General features: G+C 39.3%; 1 protein-coding gene across 2 annotated transcripts in view; it reads right to left on the reverse strand.

Annotated features, from left to right (window-relative positions):
• Positions 1-2,170: 2,170 nt before the first annotated feature.
• Positions 2,171-14,065, reverse strand: part of LOC135486291 (uncharacterized) — a 73,974-nt gene continuing 62,079 nt past the window's right edge. For both annotated transcript variants that reach the window (XM_064768978.1, XM_064768980.1), the window contains exons 13-15: positions 11,089-11,183; positions 6,545-6,659; positions 2,171-5,356 (exon numbers count right to left, since the gene is read on the reverse strand). In XM_064768978.1, the coding sequence (XP_064625048.1) occupies positions 5,190-5,356; positions 6,545-6,659; positions 11,089-11,183 (377 nt within the window). In that variant the 3' untranslated portion in view covers positions 2,171-5,189. The remainder of the gene's footprint in view (positions 5,357-6,544; positions 6,660-11,088; positions 11,184-14,065) is intronic.

Genomic DNA, 14,065 nt, shown 5'->3' on the forward strand with positions numbered 1-14,065 from the left:
CTCGTACCATTGGACACAGCTTTTCTGTTTTCGTTAATTGGTGTGGCCTGGCGATTACCCTCTTTTATCATTATAGCTAGCATAACCTACTGTAAAATATGTGATAAGCGAACGGCCCACAAAACTGGTCGAGAGGAAATCATTGCGTATACATGTTCAGGTCCTTTGAAATAGGCCTTGATGACGCTGATGACAAGTGTCGTTTTCATGTGGTTATAGCCTATAAGTTATTGGTGGTAGACTTCTACCGCGTTCGTGCAAAAGTACTTGGGCTCATTGAGTTGAATTGGATGAAAAGAAAGACAAACAGGATGTGATGATTAATACTGGGTTTAAGTCAATTCTTTGTCCAAATCTACAAATTCTAGATCATTGTCTTCGATTTCAATGTTACCAAAATCAATAATGTCTTGATCAACGTGATCTGGCACTGGCTCATCTCCTTGAAGCAGTCCGCACGCACGCCAGGCCGTATGGATTGCCTCTTCCGTTGTGGGGGCGCAGGAGTCGCTGATAATGCGCAAAAGCGTATCCCTAGTAATTGGCACACAACGACCATGTTCATCATTACTTTGGATCTTCCAGGCCTTCCACATTTTACGCATGTTAATTTTGAAGGAACGGATGACAGTTTTATCAAATGGCTGGACCAAAGAAGTACATCTTCCTGGAACCAACTGGATAAAACCAGGCGCATCTTCAATGTGATGCTGAACCTGGGCATTTCTATGGGCTGGGAACATGTCCCATATCAACAAAAATGGAAAGGCATCACCTACAAAAGGGAGAAGACTGTCATTAACCTACGATAGTAGTGTCTGCCAGTTTGCCCAACCCGTTTCAGACCCGGTTACTCGGACATTGTCCGGTGCATTTTCCCTCAAATCCTGGATTACTTCCCCGTCAGCCCTCAGTCCTCCCATCCCTTGTAATCCCTAAAGTTACGGTTCATCCTAGTTTTGGATTCCCTCGGGACGTGCGAAGATCAATTTGTTTTGCCCCCTTTTCATTGTAGGTGTACTGTGGCGCCATGTCAAAAAGAGCAAACGTTTCATTCATGTTTATCACAAGTTCACTCCCATTTTCATCAACCGTCTGGGCAACGTTTTGCTGAAAATTGGCCAAAGTTCATCCGCGTTTTCGAGAATAGCCGTAGAATTTTTGCATTGTTTCCTAAAACTAATCCCGTTCCTAGAGAGAAAACCAGTTAGCCACCCTCTGGACGCCCTGAAGTCTGTTAATTGTGGCCGATGCTGCCAGTATTCCTGTTGCTGCTGTTCGGGAAGCACTGCCCACCATGTTCGGAAAGCCTGTTCAGCTTTAATCATCATGTCGTCGCCCGAGACAGGTCATCCCTGTTGTCGCCTTGTTGCCATCCATTCACGAACTGACCTGTCAACCTCTGGCAATAAGGCAGAAAACAATGTGGACTTTAGAAAAGAACAATTTCAAATTTAAAGTTCCAGGTTCTCATGGACATCAAATTTGAAAAGAAAATGACATGGAAGATGGCGTTAATTTTCTGTTAAAAGTACAATACAGCACTCACCAATGCCCCTTTGTCTTTGTGTGCGCCTGTTGACCTGCCTGCTCGTAGTTTCGCGATGTCTCTCTCGGAGGTCATCCTCTTCGCGGAGCCATCGGCGCATAGTCCCAGTCCCGGAGAGGATGTTATGCTCCCTGGGAAACTGGGCCGATGAAATCCCATGAGGCTGCCTGATGTTTTCGTTTTCATAGTCATCGAACAGACGGATTTTCTCCGCCAGTGAATACGATCGGTGACGCCGAGCAGGAGGTTATAAGGCATCGACATTCTCATCAACATTATTGATGTCGCCATTATCCATTGGATGAACGAAATCAGAAAACATTATCAAAATTCCAAAAAAGATAGTGCACATCATTTTGGTTTCTTGCTGACACTTGCGATTGACAATCTTAAATGCACGAGTAGGCCAGCGTTAAATCGGGTTATTCAATGTCATTTAAATTCAAAGTGATATCAGACATGGATTTTGTGGTACATGTACATGCTCAATAAATCATGTCATCAGCGTCATCTGGGCCTATTTCAAAGGACCTGCACATGTATACGCAATGATTTCCTCTCGACCAGTTTTGTGGGCCGTTCGCTTATCGCATATTTTACAGTATGCTTGATGGTATGGTAATCATAATAATCGCGAGTTGGAAAGGTCAACAGCACTCTAGTCTTCCATCCTTAAAATAAGTGACGCCAACAGAAATTCATTCTTTCATCCCGGCAAGTAGTGCCGACTGATACTCGCATAATCTCTTGTTCTATCAATCTACATTGTCACTACATTCACCATATTATGTACATTCATTATTAAAAAATCATCCCTGTCCACCATTCTTTGACAAATGGTAATCCGAATAATTCGAATAATCTCTTTATAAAATCTACATGTATCCAAAAGGAAACTAACATCCGGTGTAGCAGTTTAAAATGTTACCCTGGAAAAAGTGTCCGTTCCTCTTATATGGTGACGGATTAAGGTACATCTTTATGGCTTTAATGGACCATCACTGTTAATACCTCAGAGATCAAACAGCGCATACATCCATTGTTCCCCGAATACTCTATCAAAGGACATTTTAAACTGCACAAGATTTCTCAAATTGGATATGCCGGTTGAACGACAATATAAAACCAGTGTTCAAAATGTGGTCGGAAACAGACATTCAGTGAAGAAAATAATGCTTACAATAGCACACGGATAGGTGCAATACATAATAAGCATATTTACATCAAAGGGGTACGCCGTTCATAATTACTGGCCCAGGAAAATAGAAATGCAGTTATACACAATGCCGAAGTGCTCACGAATTTGCTAAAACTCGGTATTTGTAGTACATTGTATTTAATGTATATCTGTCGACACAACGACAATGCTATAATTCATATTTAATACGTATTTTGGCAAGGGGAAATTTTCAAATTCAAATTCAATTTCAAATGTTAATTTTACCGACGGCATTAGCCTTTAATATTTAAAAAGCGATTAGGCACAACATTCCGTTTGCTGTAAAACGGATTTAGTATCTCTTCGATTCGCAAAATAAAAATCCCGAAAATATTTTTAGAAAAAAGGGAAAGAGAAACATTCATAATCGTAAAAATAGCAAAATGAAAGACACGCGTGTGTTCAGTATCGTATTTTTTACGGAAATCACTCGGTCTTGTATTCCCATGACTGCCATCAAAACAAAAGATGGCACAGCCAGCTGATGCTGCAGAATAGTGACAAGCTACACACCCTAGCCTACATTTTAAACTTATCGCAAAGAATAATAAACCTATTGCGTGCCAATATTTCCTCTAAACATTTTCAATTTGACAATAAGTTTGAAAGTTGGAATATCTGGCCTGTGGATTGGAAGAAACTGACGAGTATAATCTTTAACAAGTTATTCGGATGTGTTTCAGAAATTTTGTGGTTTGTAGTATCGTCGTGATAAATAGAACTGTTACCTACCATTACAGTGTGTAGAATAATGCACTTCTTACGACCATCATAGCGTAGGACTCCTCCCTAAACAAGCATAATTATTAGCATCGGCGAAAGATCCGATAAAAAAATGATTCTATGGTAGTATCTCAAGTCGAAAATCCGGATTAGATTAGGTCTTTTCTTAGGAATTTTACGAGAATCTTGCAACGAATGTGCATGTTGATGTATTGAAAACTGAATAACACCTCTCCTTTGGATTTTCGACCTAAGGTACTTCCAGATTAATTCACAAAGTCAGCTTATCAAGACGAATCATGCATAACACTGAGACATTAGAGACAGACATTTCATGAGGAAGATGCTAAGAAAGACACACTCTGTCCAAAAGACCTTGACCCAAAGGGTGTAAAAGTAAGCAGAAGTTGCATTGATGATAAATTACTCAATTATGCATTGCTCGTCATCTCATACTTTAAGTTAATCATGCAATACATAAATGTATTTCCAGCACTATTATAGTTCCAGTGACAAAAAAGCAAAAACTATACACTAACTTCATGTTTTATGTTTCCAAGTAAAGTCACTTATACACCCGTATATAGTTACCACTGTAGCAACTGGTGCAAAGTGCTTTCAAAATACCAAATACATGTATACCTCAAGTCTTTAAAAAGCTATGGATTCACTGATTTTCGAAACCTATTTCGATAAACACAGTCATTCATCAAATGAGCAAAAGGACATTATAAATGCCAAATTTTTTCATCACAATTATTTTGTTTCCGTTTCAATAACGAAATGCCTCAATATATCCAAATTCTGTGACCTTTGACAGAGATATATAGACGCCAGATGATTTGGATTGTCATGGGAGTTTGACCATCTGACAATATAATGCTGAAAATTCTAAATGAAATGGAGGGAAACCGAATCGTAATGCTTCTGCTGGCAGATTTATGAAATTTAATACCTCAACTGATCACAGCCCGTGTCTAAACTGTGTTGACTCGATCCCCGCGGTCGATGTACTTGGACTGTGCCATTCCCAATTTTTCATACTAGAATTAATGAAAGAATCCAAATATATACTCTCAAAAATCATAGTCTCAGGAAGCAGAATTCGATTTCACTCATCATCCTTACTGGCATGCGTGGATAAGGCAGCGGCAACTGTAATCCATGTTCTCCCTGGTAATGGGTCATCACTTTTTTTTCTTCAGAGCGAAGTCTTTTTTCTGCCCGTCGAACATAACTAATAATTATGCTGTAGCCCGGGCGAAACCAGTCAGGTTCTTCATCAATTTTAACACAAACTTACTTATAATTAGTGATTTCACTTTATTTCCGCGGTAATTAGTAGGTATAAGTTCGGTAACCCTTGCGAAGGCCTACGAACGACGCAGTACGAAGGTCCCCATTTCGTCAATTCAATGGTGATTTGTGACGGCAGAGAGTCCTGGCAGAGTTATCATCAGTAAGACAAAAAAGGGGGAAATTTTGAAACATCATCGTCCATAAAATACATTCACATTGACCAGTGTATTTCGTGAGGGTTGTAAAACCCACCTAGAGTCACCTCCTTGCCCTTAAAATACCAAAGGAAGGGGACATAATTTACATCAACCGCTGCAAAAAGTCAACAAAATATATAAAATCTTTTTGTTTTCAAAGATAGTGAGCACCGTTCTTTGTCATAACCAAACACATTGCGTCCTAGCTTGGTCTGCATGTAATCAGCAGTAACAAGGAGAGACAGATGGTTACCATGGATACGTGTAAACATGAAGCAGTTTGTTTCCTGCCGGCAGTAAGTCTCGTGAGGGGTGTGCCTTTATCACCAGTCCTGCCCTCTTTTAGATTGGCATGTGTGTCACAGTTACCTGGAAGGAGAGAAAAATGGCGTAATTTTGGGGCAAATCGATTCCTGGTCACTCCGAAGAATCAACACCACGCTTTCGGCAAATATTTTAGTATATTTTGTTGGTTGGTGAGATGACCCCTACGAACAAGATCAGGTTTCTGTCTCATGATCGAGATAATCATCGTAGGTAGAGCAAAAACAATATCTCGTTTTAGTTTTTTGGCTGACGAATTGGATATAGAATGTTCATCTTAAAGAAATGCATGACTATGCTCATCAAATCCACTTCAATATGTACAACTTCTCAGTGTATGCACGTGTACGTCTCAAAAATCCCTAGCTTCTCATCGTACAATGGCGAAAAGGTAACTCTGTCACCAATTAGCTTTGTTCCTTCTCGGCTAATTCTACAATGTTAATTAAAGGATGAGGCATGCTCTGTCGTATTATAAGAAAATCCTCCTAATAAAAGTCTTGTTATCCGATCATTCAGCTTCATATTGTCTTAATACATTCGTGACGAGCATTTAATTGCTACAGAAGCAAGTTAGTCGCAGAGCAGCTGAGGCAATTTGCATCCGACCTGTGTCATGGTAACTCCGCTATAGCATTAAATGACCTCCAGTTAAGGGGGGAATATGACTATAGGCTAGAGGGTTCAATTGATGGTCACTAACATGCACAGATATGGAACAGGGTCTAGTTTGACTTGGTGATGACAGTGTTCCTCGAATAGTGTCGATGTACTTCGGATAATAGTGACACATATTTGCGAATTTGTATGATTTAATCTGACCCACATTGTTCGCGCCTACAGGCTCCCTTTGACCTGGAAAGTTTTTCCCATATGCGTGTCCACTGAGATGCAACGCAATGGGTTTTTGTATCATTGCACTACATTGGGGCCGAGATTGACACTAGTCGCGTTTATTCGTATACATGTATGATGCTATAATGCACTGAAAATTTCTCACAATCGTTGATGTTATGACTAGAAATTAAAAGGCATGCGTACATGTTTTTAGAAACAATCATTAGGAACTGTTGATATTTCAATTCATATCAGTGTATGTGTAACATCGTTGGGGACCAAAACTACAAATGAGGAAAATGAGAAAACTGAGAATATACAGTATATTATTCGTCTATTCTAAGATATGGTGCAAATTGGACAGGTTACAATAAGTTTCTATCTATCGTCACTTACCAGGGTCCTTCCTGAGAGCGAAATGCACGTGCTGGTTCAGCAGCAATGGTGCACCCATGTTACAATCAACGTCCAAAGAAAATAGTATCATCTGATTGGATAACCTCCTAAAACTCTGAAACGAAAATAGAAAATACTCTAGGATTGGTGATAAACGTGTAACAATTAATGACTAAACAAATGAAGGGAAAGAAAGGAATATGGAACAAGTTAATATATCACACACTTTCTCAGTGTTCTGCAGGGCATATCTAGAGAACGAAGCCTTATGTGCCGGTGTAACATCTGTGGTTGTTTCCCATGTGTCAGTGTTTCCAAACAATAGGCAGCTAGAGAGACCATGACTTTTCAATAAGGGGATACACAGAAAAACTCGTCAATCTATTTTTGAGCGTTCCCAAACAATGAGGGGAAACACTCAAAAACAGAAACACTCAAAAACATTACACCGGCACCTTGGTAATTTGTTGTGGGCCCTTTAGATCTTCTTGTTCTTCCGGAACTATTTTCTGTTGCCACTAAGGTATGACAGTAAGAATATGCACGATAGAGCATAGCTACCCATCCAATGTACCAAATTGACTAAAACATAAACTCTCTAACAGTTTATACAGTAGCTTAAGTACCATAGCAGATCGAAGTTGATAAAACATCACACAAAATTGACAAAATTATGGAACGACTTTGAAAAGTTCCACCTTGCCTGTTTCTGATTGTATACATGTACTAGAAAACGCTAGGATTTTCTTTAACATGCTCTTACATTGTTCACCTTTTCACGGCTTATTATAATCCGCGAGATGAGAAATCGCGAGTTGAGTAATTACTATTTTCTGCCACAAGATTTTCTACTTCCCTGAGCCATGACAATCACCATTTCTAATGCTGCTGTCCACTTCTCCATTCAATGATAGTAAGGCCGAAGACAATACAAAGGTCAATTGCAACTGCATATTCATCTTGACCACGAAAGTTTCTGCAACTTATCAAGATATGCTGTGAGTATACACCTTTCCAGAAATGGGGCGCTGAGTGTCCGAAATAGTGATGTCATAAGGGGAAACTAGGCCTTATGGTGGAGGTGCAAAGGAAACAGTCATGGTTGACCAACACACTTGAATGCCTTTAATGACGGACAAGGGGAAAAAGTTAGTTCCAATGCAAGCCACCAATTTCGGGAAGCATGTATAATACGACTAGATTCAGGATGTTGCATGTATCGAGATTATTTTCACGTAACGCCTCGCGGCACAAGTCACCATACACAAGGTAGACCGATAACGCAGGGCATGCACCTGGTGAACGTCTGGTCATCCCTAAAAATGGTAGTTGATAAAGTATGGAATTAGTGAAACCTTGGAAACACTGATAAACCTTGGAATATTCAATGTAAACCATGGAATCACTGTGCAAATAGCGCGGGAAATCGGGTGCGTTCCTTCCACGATTTATACCCTCCCAACTGACAGTCTCGTCCCAGCTGACTTTATTGATAGCAATTTGCCAGTTAGTTCAGAAGCCAACATTTTTAATGTGGAGGATGACGTCATCAATTGGCAATGCGCTGTGGTCGTTAAAATATTTTATTTCTCTTCAATGGAAGCAAAAATTAGTTTTTATGATTGTTTTGTACTCCATAGACGATAAAGTATTATGCTCGGTACTAGATGCACGAGATCATAGGACAAACACACACGTGAATAAAAAAACCGCTTAGAACTGGTGACGTCACAAAGATCTCTGCATCCCTCGATGCGTACTGGAAGATGTAAGAAATCGCTCACGGCGAAGGAAATTTTCATCCGCAAACTTCGGTAATAAACATACATGACTAGGCTTCTTTTATTCATCGTTTGTTATAAAATATCAGTCAATCATAGACAATTAGGCCTAGACATAGTCGTCAACCTTATCCATGCATAATGCATGACAGGCCCCCAATTTTCTCTGTATCACCCTGTATGAACAGACCGATCCGTAGTTCAAATAGGCCCCGCGTGGTGGTGGCGTATTTATAAGCGGAGCGCTATTGGTTCATATTATGGGTGTGTGGTGGGCGTGTCTTCCCATATTTGGGAGATCAGTACTGTACACTGGAGGCGAGGTACAACTGGGTTGTTCTAAAATACAGACTATTGAATCGGATATGCGACAGATTTCTAAATTACCATAAAATTCCGATCTGATCATGTAAGAATAAGCTCCAAATGTTGATTCGTAACCACGTTAGGTTCGAATGGCATTATTTCATGTTTTTATGCATTTTTAGGACTGATTCCAAGGTTTATCACTGGTTCCAAGGTTTCACTGATTCCAAGCTTTATCAACTACCCCTAAAAATAGCGCGGGAGAGTCTGACCATCGAAACTATAGGCTATAGATGCGGTTAAATTCCAAACATCGCACAGCGGAGTCTATTTCAATGAGCCAATCAAAACAAGAATAGCTCCCTACTACAGCCTCGGTCTCATGAATGTTCGCATTTTCAGGTTCCAATACATCCTGTGGCGCATGGTAGCCTACTCTCACCGAGGTTGGCATCTCGCGATTTCGCATTCCGCATTTCGCGGTTTATAATAAGCCCCTTTTCACTATCAATTGCTGATTGCTCGTTTCATTTCGAGGCACCAAATCCTGACTTTTATTACTCCTTGAGTGGGTTTCGCACTTTTCTAATTCCGCTCCTTTGAGAAATCATTGTAATGGAAATGCACTCTCTGCTATAATGACAGGATTTCATATCGCAATCAACATGATCAAATAGAGGACAACTCCTCCCGAAGTGTCAGTGTCCTGAGTGAGTGACATAGTAACAGCCTTCATATTTAATTATGGTGTATTGAATTTCAAAGAAAACATAGCAAATGAACAAATGGGATTTACATTTACAGTAGTTGGACCACAAAAGTCTTGCACCCTCCTAAGGGATGATATATCAGTAACCCAGAAAGCGAATACTTACAGTTCATTTGAATTGCTTTTTTACAGAAGACGGTAGAATATAAGAATATTTATCTACTCTCACGTCTCTTCTATGGTGCCAGTAATAGAGCCAATGACTTTAAGTCAAACATTTAGTTCTGATCGTTAGTCCCCGAGGAGAGGTTAAAAACAGTTCCTTTACCATTCATAATGTGCATAACTGGTTGTATTGTATACACAGTCACGTGGATATTATAATGTACATGTACATGTACATACTGCATCAACAGCAGGATAAGTAGTCGGCGGAGCAATAGATCCTTAAGATCATACTGTTCTGATAAGACGGCACTACTTTCCTGACAGAGTAATCAGTTTAAAGTGACCTGATCCATCTTATTTAGACCCTGATACCGTGAGGGCAATACGACTCCAGCCATGAGATATTTCATTACAAACAGAAATCATGATCACGATGACAAGACATCCTTCCTCTACGGAGAGTGACACAGGAGGCCGCCATTAGGGACATGCAGAATCCCGCTTCCTGCCTGGCTGGAAGCAAGCCAATCCCATCAACACCAATTACTTCAATCGTATGTCAAAGATGTTGCTCAGATGGAATATTACTGTCAGATCACAACATTTACCAGAATTCTCATTTTAAATGTCTCATCGGATGACAGCTGTTATAATCAATTGAAAGTGGTCGTTGAGAAAATTCGCCCCAAAACCGAAGTGTAAAAATTCTACATTAATTTAATTTTTTACTTGCTACTAATCATGACTGTCATCGTCTTTTACCCCCTTTAAATACGTTTTTTAAGTCTTGATAAGATCAGCAGTAGAATACAAAAACCGAAGCAGTTAAGGTGCTGGTATTTTCAATAGCCAATGGTCAACAACACACTCAAAGAATGACTGGTTAGTTTTACAAATAATCAACTTCTTTCAATGTTGCTTGACTCCCCATTAACCCTCCAAGACCGAGTAATTTTTTGTCTATTCAATAACTAATGGTCAACATTACACTAAGACGAGTGATAAGTTCCACAAACAAATTTGATTCTTTCCCAGTTGCTACTCCCCCCCCCCCCCCCCCCCCACCCCGCACCCCCAGACCGGGATATTTCATATGAGTCGTCTTCGCGTAACAACTGAAACAACATATCTCTTAACATTTTTTTACACCATAGGGGTTTGTCAGTCGGGGAACATGGCCAAATTGCTCCTCCGTTTTCTTTATTTAAGCCCAACGACACTTCGGCGGCATGTGGTGTTTGTTATCACGGCACATCGCATCTTGGCAAATTTACAGTCAACGTTAAGTAAAATATGACGGCAAGAAAGCACTCAACGCCACGGCAGGAAGCAGAACTCGAAGAAAATTGGGCATGATTGGAAGGAGTGAAATGAAACAACAGCATGGAGTCAAATACGATGATTACTGGGGCTGATGGTAGTGAAAGGGCCAAGGGTCCGTAAGGCATCCGGATTTACATTGGATTGGACTAGGTTGCTCAGGTGACATTTAATCTTATGTCTTTTAACGTCGAGCAAGTACATATAGCCTGGAAAAAGTTTATCCAAGGTACAAAGTGGAAATTGCGGCAAATACTTACAAAGCAGTTAGCAAGTTTTCCCCCTCCTGTCCGTCTGGCTATCATATAGGTTGTGGTGTTCTGAGACCATTTACTCAAACATACTAAACTGGCAGCTAAAATGAGAGAAATGAAGGAAACGGCATATGCATTGCGTTTAGCAAGGCATATCATCAGGCACCTAGACAACGCTGTAAGGCGAAAAAATGTAAAAGTCATTATTGGGTCAAAATTGGATCTTGCATGGCGCTTCTGCTGTTTCCGTACTTATATCGGGTTATTCAGAAAAAACGGCCTGTCTTTCCAATTCGTATATCTCAAAGATGGAGAGAAGGTAACTGAGACAGACAATCAATAATTCATAAAGACTATACAGTTTTTATGAATTATTGCTACTATCAATATATACGCCATGAACATTTCTGCACGATAGCTATTGTACATTTTTATTACTTGACCATGAATCTTGTAAGATATGGTTGTTCATGTTACAGCTATATTTTATCATAATATTCGACATTTTTGCAAATCAAAATATAAATAGGCGCGAAAATTTTGGGGTTTAAAGTATATCTCTGAAAGCCCTGAAAGCCAGATGCACTAACAACAATTCATCTATGTTATATGACTAGAGGCCTGAACCGTTCCATCCCGTCTCTAGTTTTAACATCCTTCAAGGCACATCAACCCAACAAAAGAAATGCATTATCACTATCATCTCGTCGAGGCAAAAACTGCAATCTATTCATACCATCCATTAATCTATTTGCCTGATTATTCAACTGTTTATCAATAAGAACAACAACAATAAAATGCTTCAAAACAAATCTACTGGACTAGAAAAGGCGTACATTAGTGCGAGTTATCGTTAACAATAGTCAGTAAGGGCCAATGGCAAGCACCTTATTTCACCGTTAATCTTTTTTTCTCACCATCACCATTTGGCGCTGTCGTGTGAATTCCATGTCAAAGACAGTGATATCCTTGCATTGTCCTTTCAACTTAAGTTCTATATCGCGTTCCTATTGAAGAATACGGATAATGAAAACATGCTCAATAATAAAGTGTGTTTCACTCTTAAGTACTTAATACTAAAGTACATTGTACTAAATGGATATTCGATAAAGAAAATATATTGTACTTGCATTCTATTTCAAGTGTGTTGCTTTTTCATATGATTTGTATCCATTGTGCAAAAATACAAAAACGTCTTTTTTCACAAGATTTATTTCCATTCCACATGGACTATTTTGATTTAAAGGGGGCTGGCTCTAAACTTTCGAACCTGAAAGAATAATCGAAAACGATGTTCTCGGTCCCATTCCAATGGTTTATGCTGGAGAGCTGCGATCATGTGGTCGGATATTTGCGAGTACATACGTCATTCATCGCCGAAGGGTTAACCATTCCGATACCTATGGTACTTTTTGTTTTTTCCCATACGCTTTTTTGAATTCTCTTCCTGGAATTTATGGCTCAAGAGAGAAGAAAGATGTGGTGCGTCGCAGAGAACGCAAATTGCCAAGTATCCCCAAGACATTAACATCTAACTAATATTAGGTAATGTAACGTCCTTTCTTTCATGAATGAGAATGCACAAATACCCTAAAAGTCCACGGTTTGAGCACAAGTGACTCATCTTGGTTCCCCGAGGAAGACAACCAAAGGATTATAGAATTTAGTATCATGGATACCCCAGCCGATTCATCAAATGATGTGTCGCCAAAGGAATGTAGAAACTGACAAAAACAACTGTGGCATATCAATTCAGTGGACAGATTATCCTGGGGGAAAGTATCCATATATCATGCACAGCCATTCGAAATCGGAAAGAAATAAGTGGCTGTTGTTGGTTATTTTTTAAATGATTTTCGTCGCTGTTCAAAATTACCAGACCAGAAATACCTTGCACGCCCAGACAAAAATGAGTATTTTAAAATAATAAATAGTCCAGTAAATAATTTGAACAGTGGTTGTGATTCGATGAAAATCATTTACAAATGTATTTCATATCGGAAGAATTAATGTGGATGTCTCTATCTTGCCAAGTGGTCACATAATTTTCTATTTACAAACTATGTGCCAAGTGAACATGCACAAACAACGATACATCAGTGTACACCACGTGTACAGTCACATGAACAAATACAATATTCCCCAGGTTTACTCTAGCAATGCAGTGTGACAACAAACGTGATGCACTCAAAACCATTTTTTAGCAAAAAATAAACAAGAACGAAAAAAATTGCCAATATAAACTAATGTTTAAATATAAGTAGTTATTTTTTCAATATATTACAGAATAACCATTGTCAAAGTTTTCCACAAATAACGTCCTCAGGCAAGCTAACATTTTTAGCAGTGCATTTGGTATATTCCACCTATATTGTTGTTAACAAAGCTGGCAATAAGAACGCTCATAGCCCATAGCAATTGCAGCCAAACCAGCGAATGTATAAGCCCTGTCGACGGCATGACATATATTGTGTTTAATCTATAATAGAGGAAATATCATGCATTTTATCAATAGAAAACCATGTATTTTTAGACGTGTCTTTGAAAGGATGCATTTTGTTTATCTATAGTAGATCCTATCGATTAAGGACACCCTCGGACTGACAAGTACTGCCTTGACAGATAGGTGTCTTGTTTACAGAGGTCAAATTAAATGGAAACAACCGATTTGGGACCAAAACTGGTGTCCTTTATAGAGAGGTGTCCGCTAAGAGAGGTTCTACTATAATAAGATTATTGAGAGAGATCAAAAAGTGGTAGATGACAAGCACTTCACATTCAGTTCAAAGAACGTAAATTCTCCCAAACCATAACACAGCATGTTAAAAACACTGCCGTACTGAAAGGGTTATTGTCTTAGATAATGGCGTCTCACCAGACATTTCAATATCTGAGACAAGACCACTAATGAATATTCATAGGTTGGAGGGTCGAGGCCTATCAATTAGACTAGTGCATGTTTTTAACTCTCAAGTACATATTT

Source organism: Lineus longissimus, chromosome 4, assembly GCF_910592395.1.
Source record: "Lineus longissimus chromosome 4, tnLinLong1.2, whole genome shotgun sequence".
NCBI classification, from domain to species: Eukaryota; Metazoa; Nemertea; class Pilidiophora; order Heteronemertea; family Lineidae; genus Lineus; species Lineus longissimus.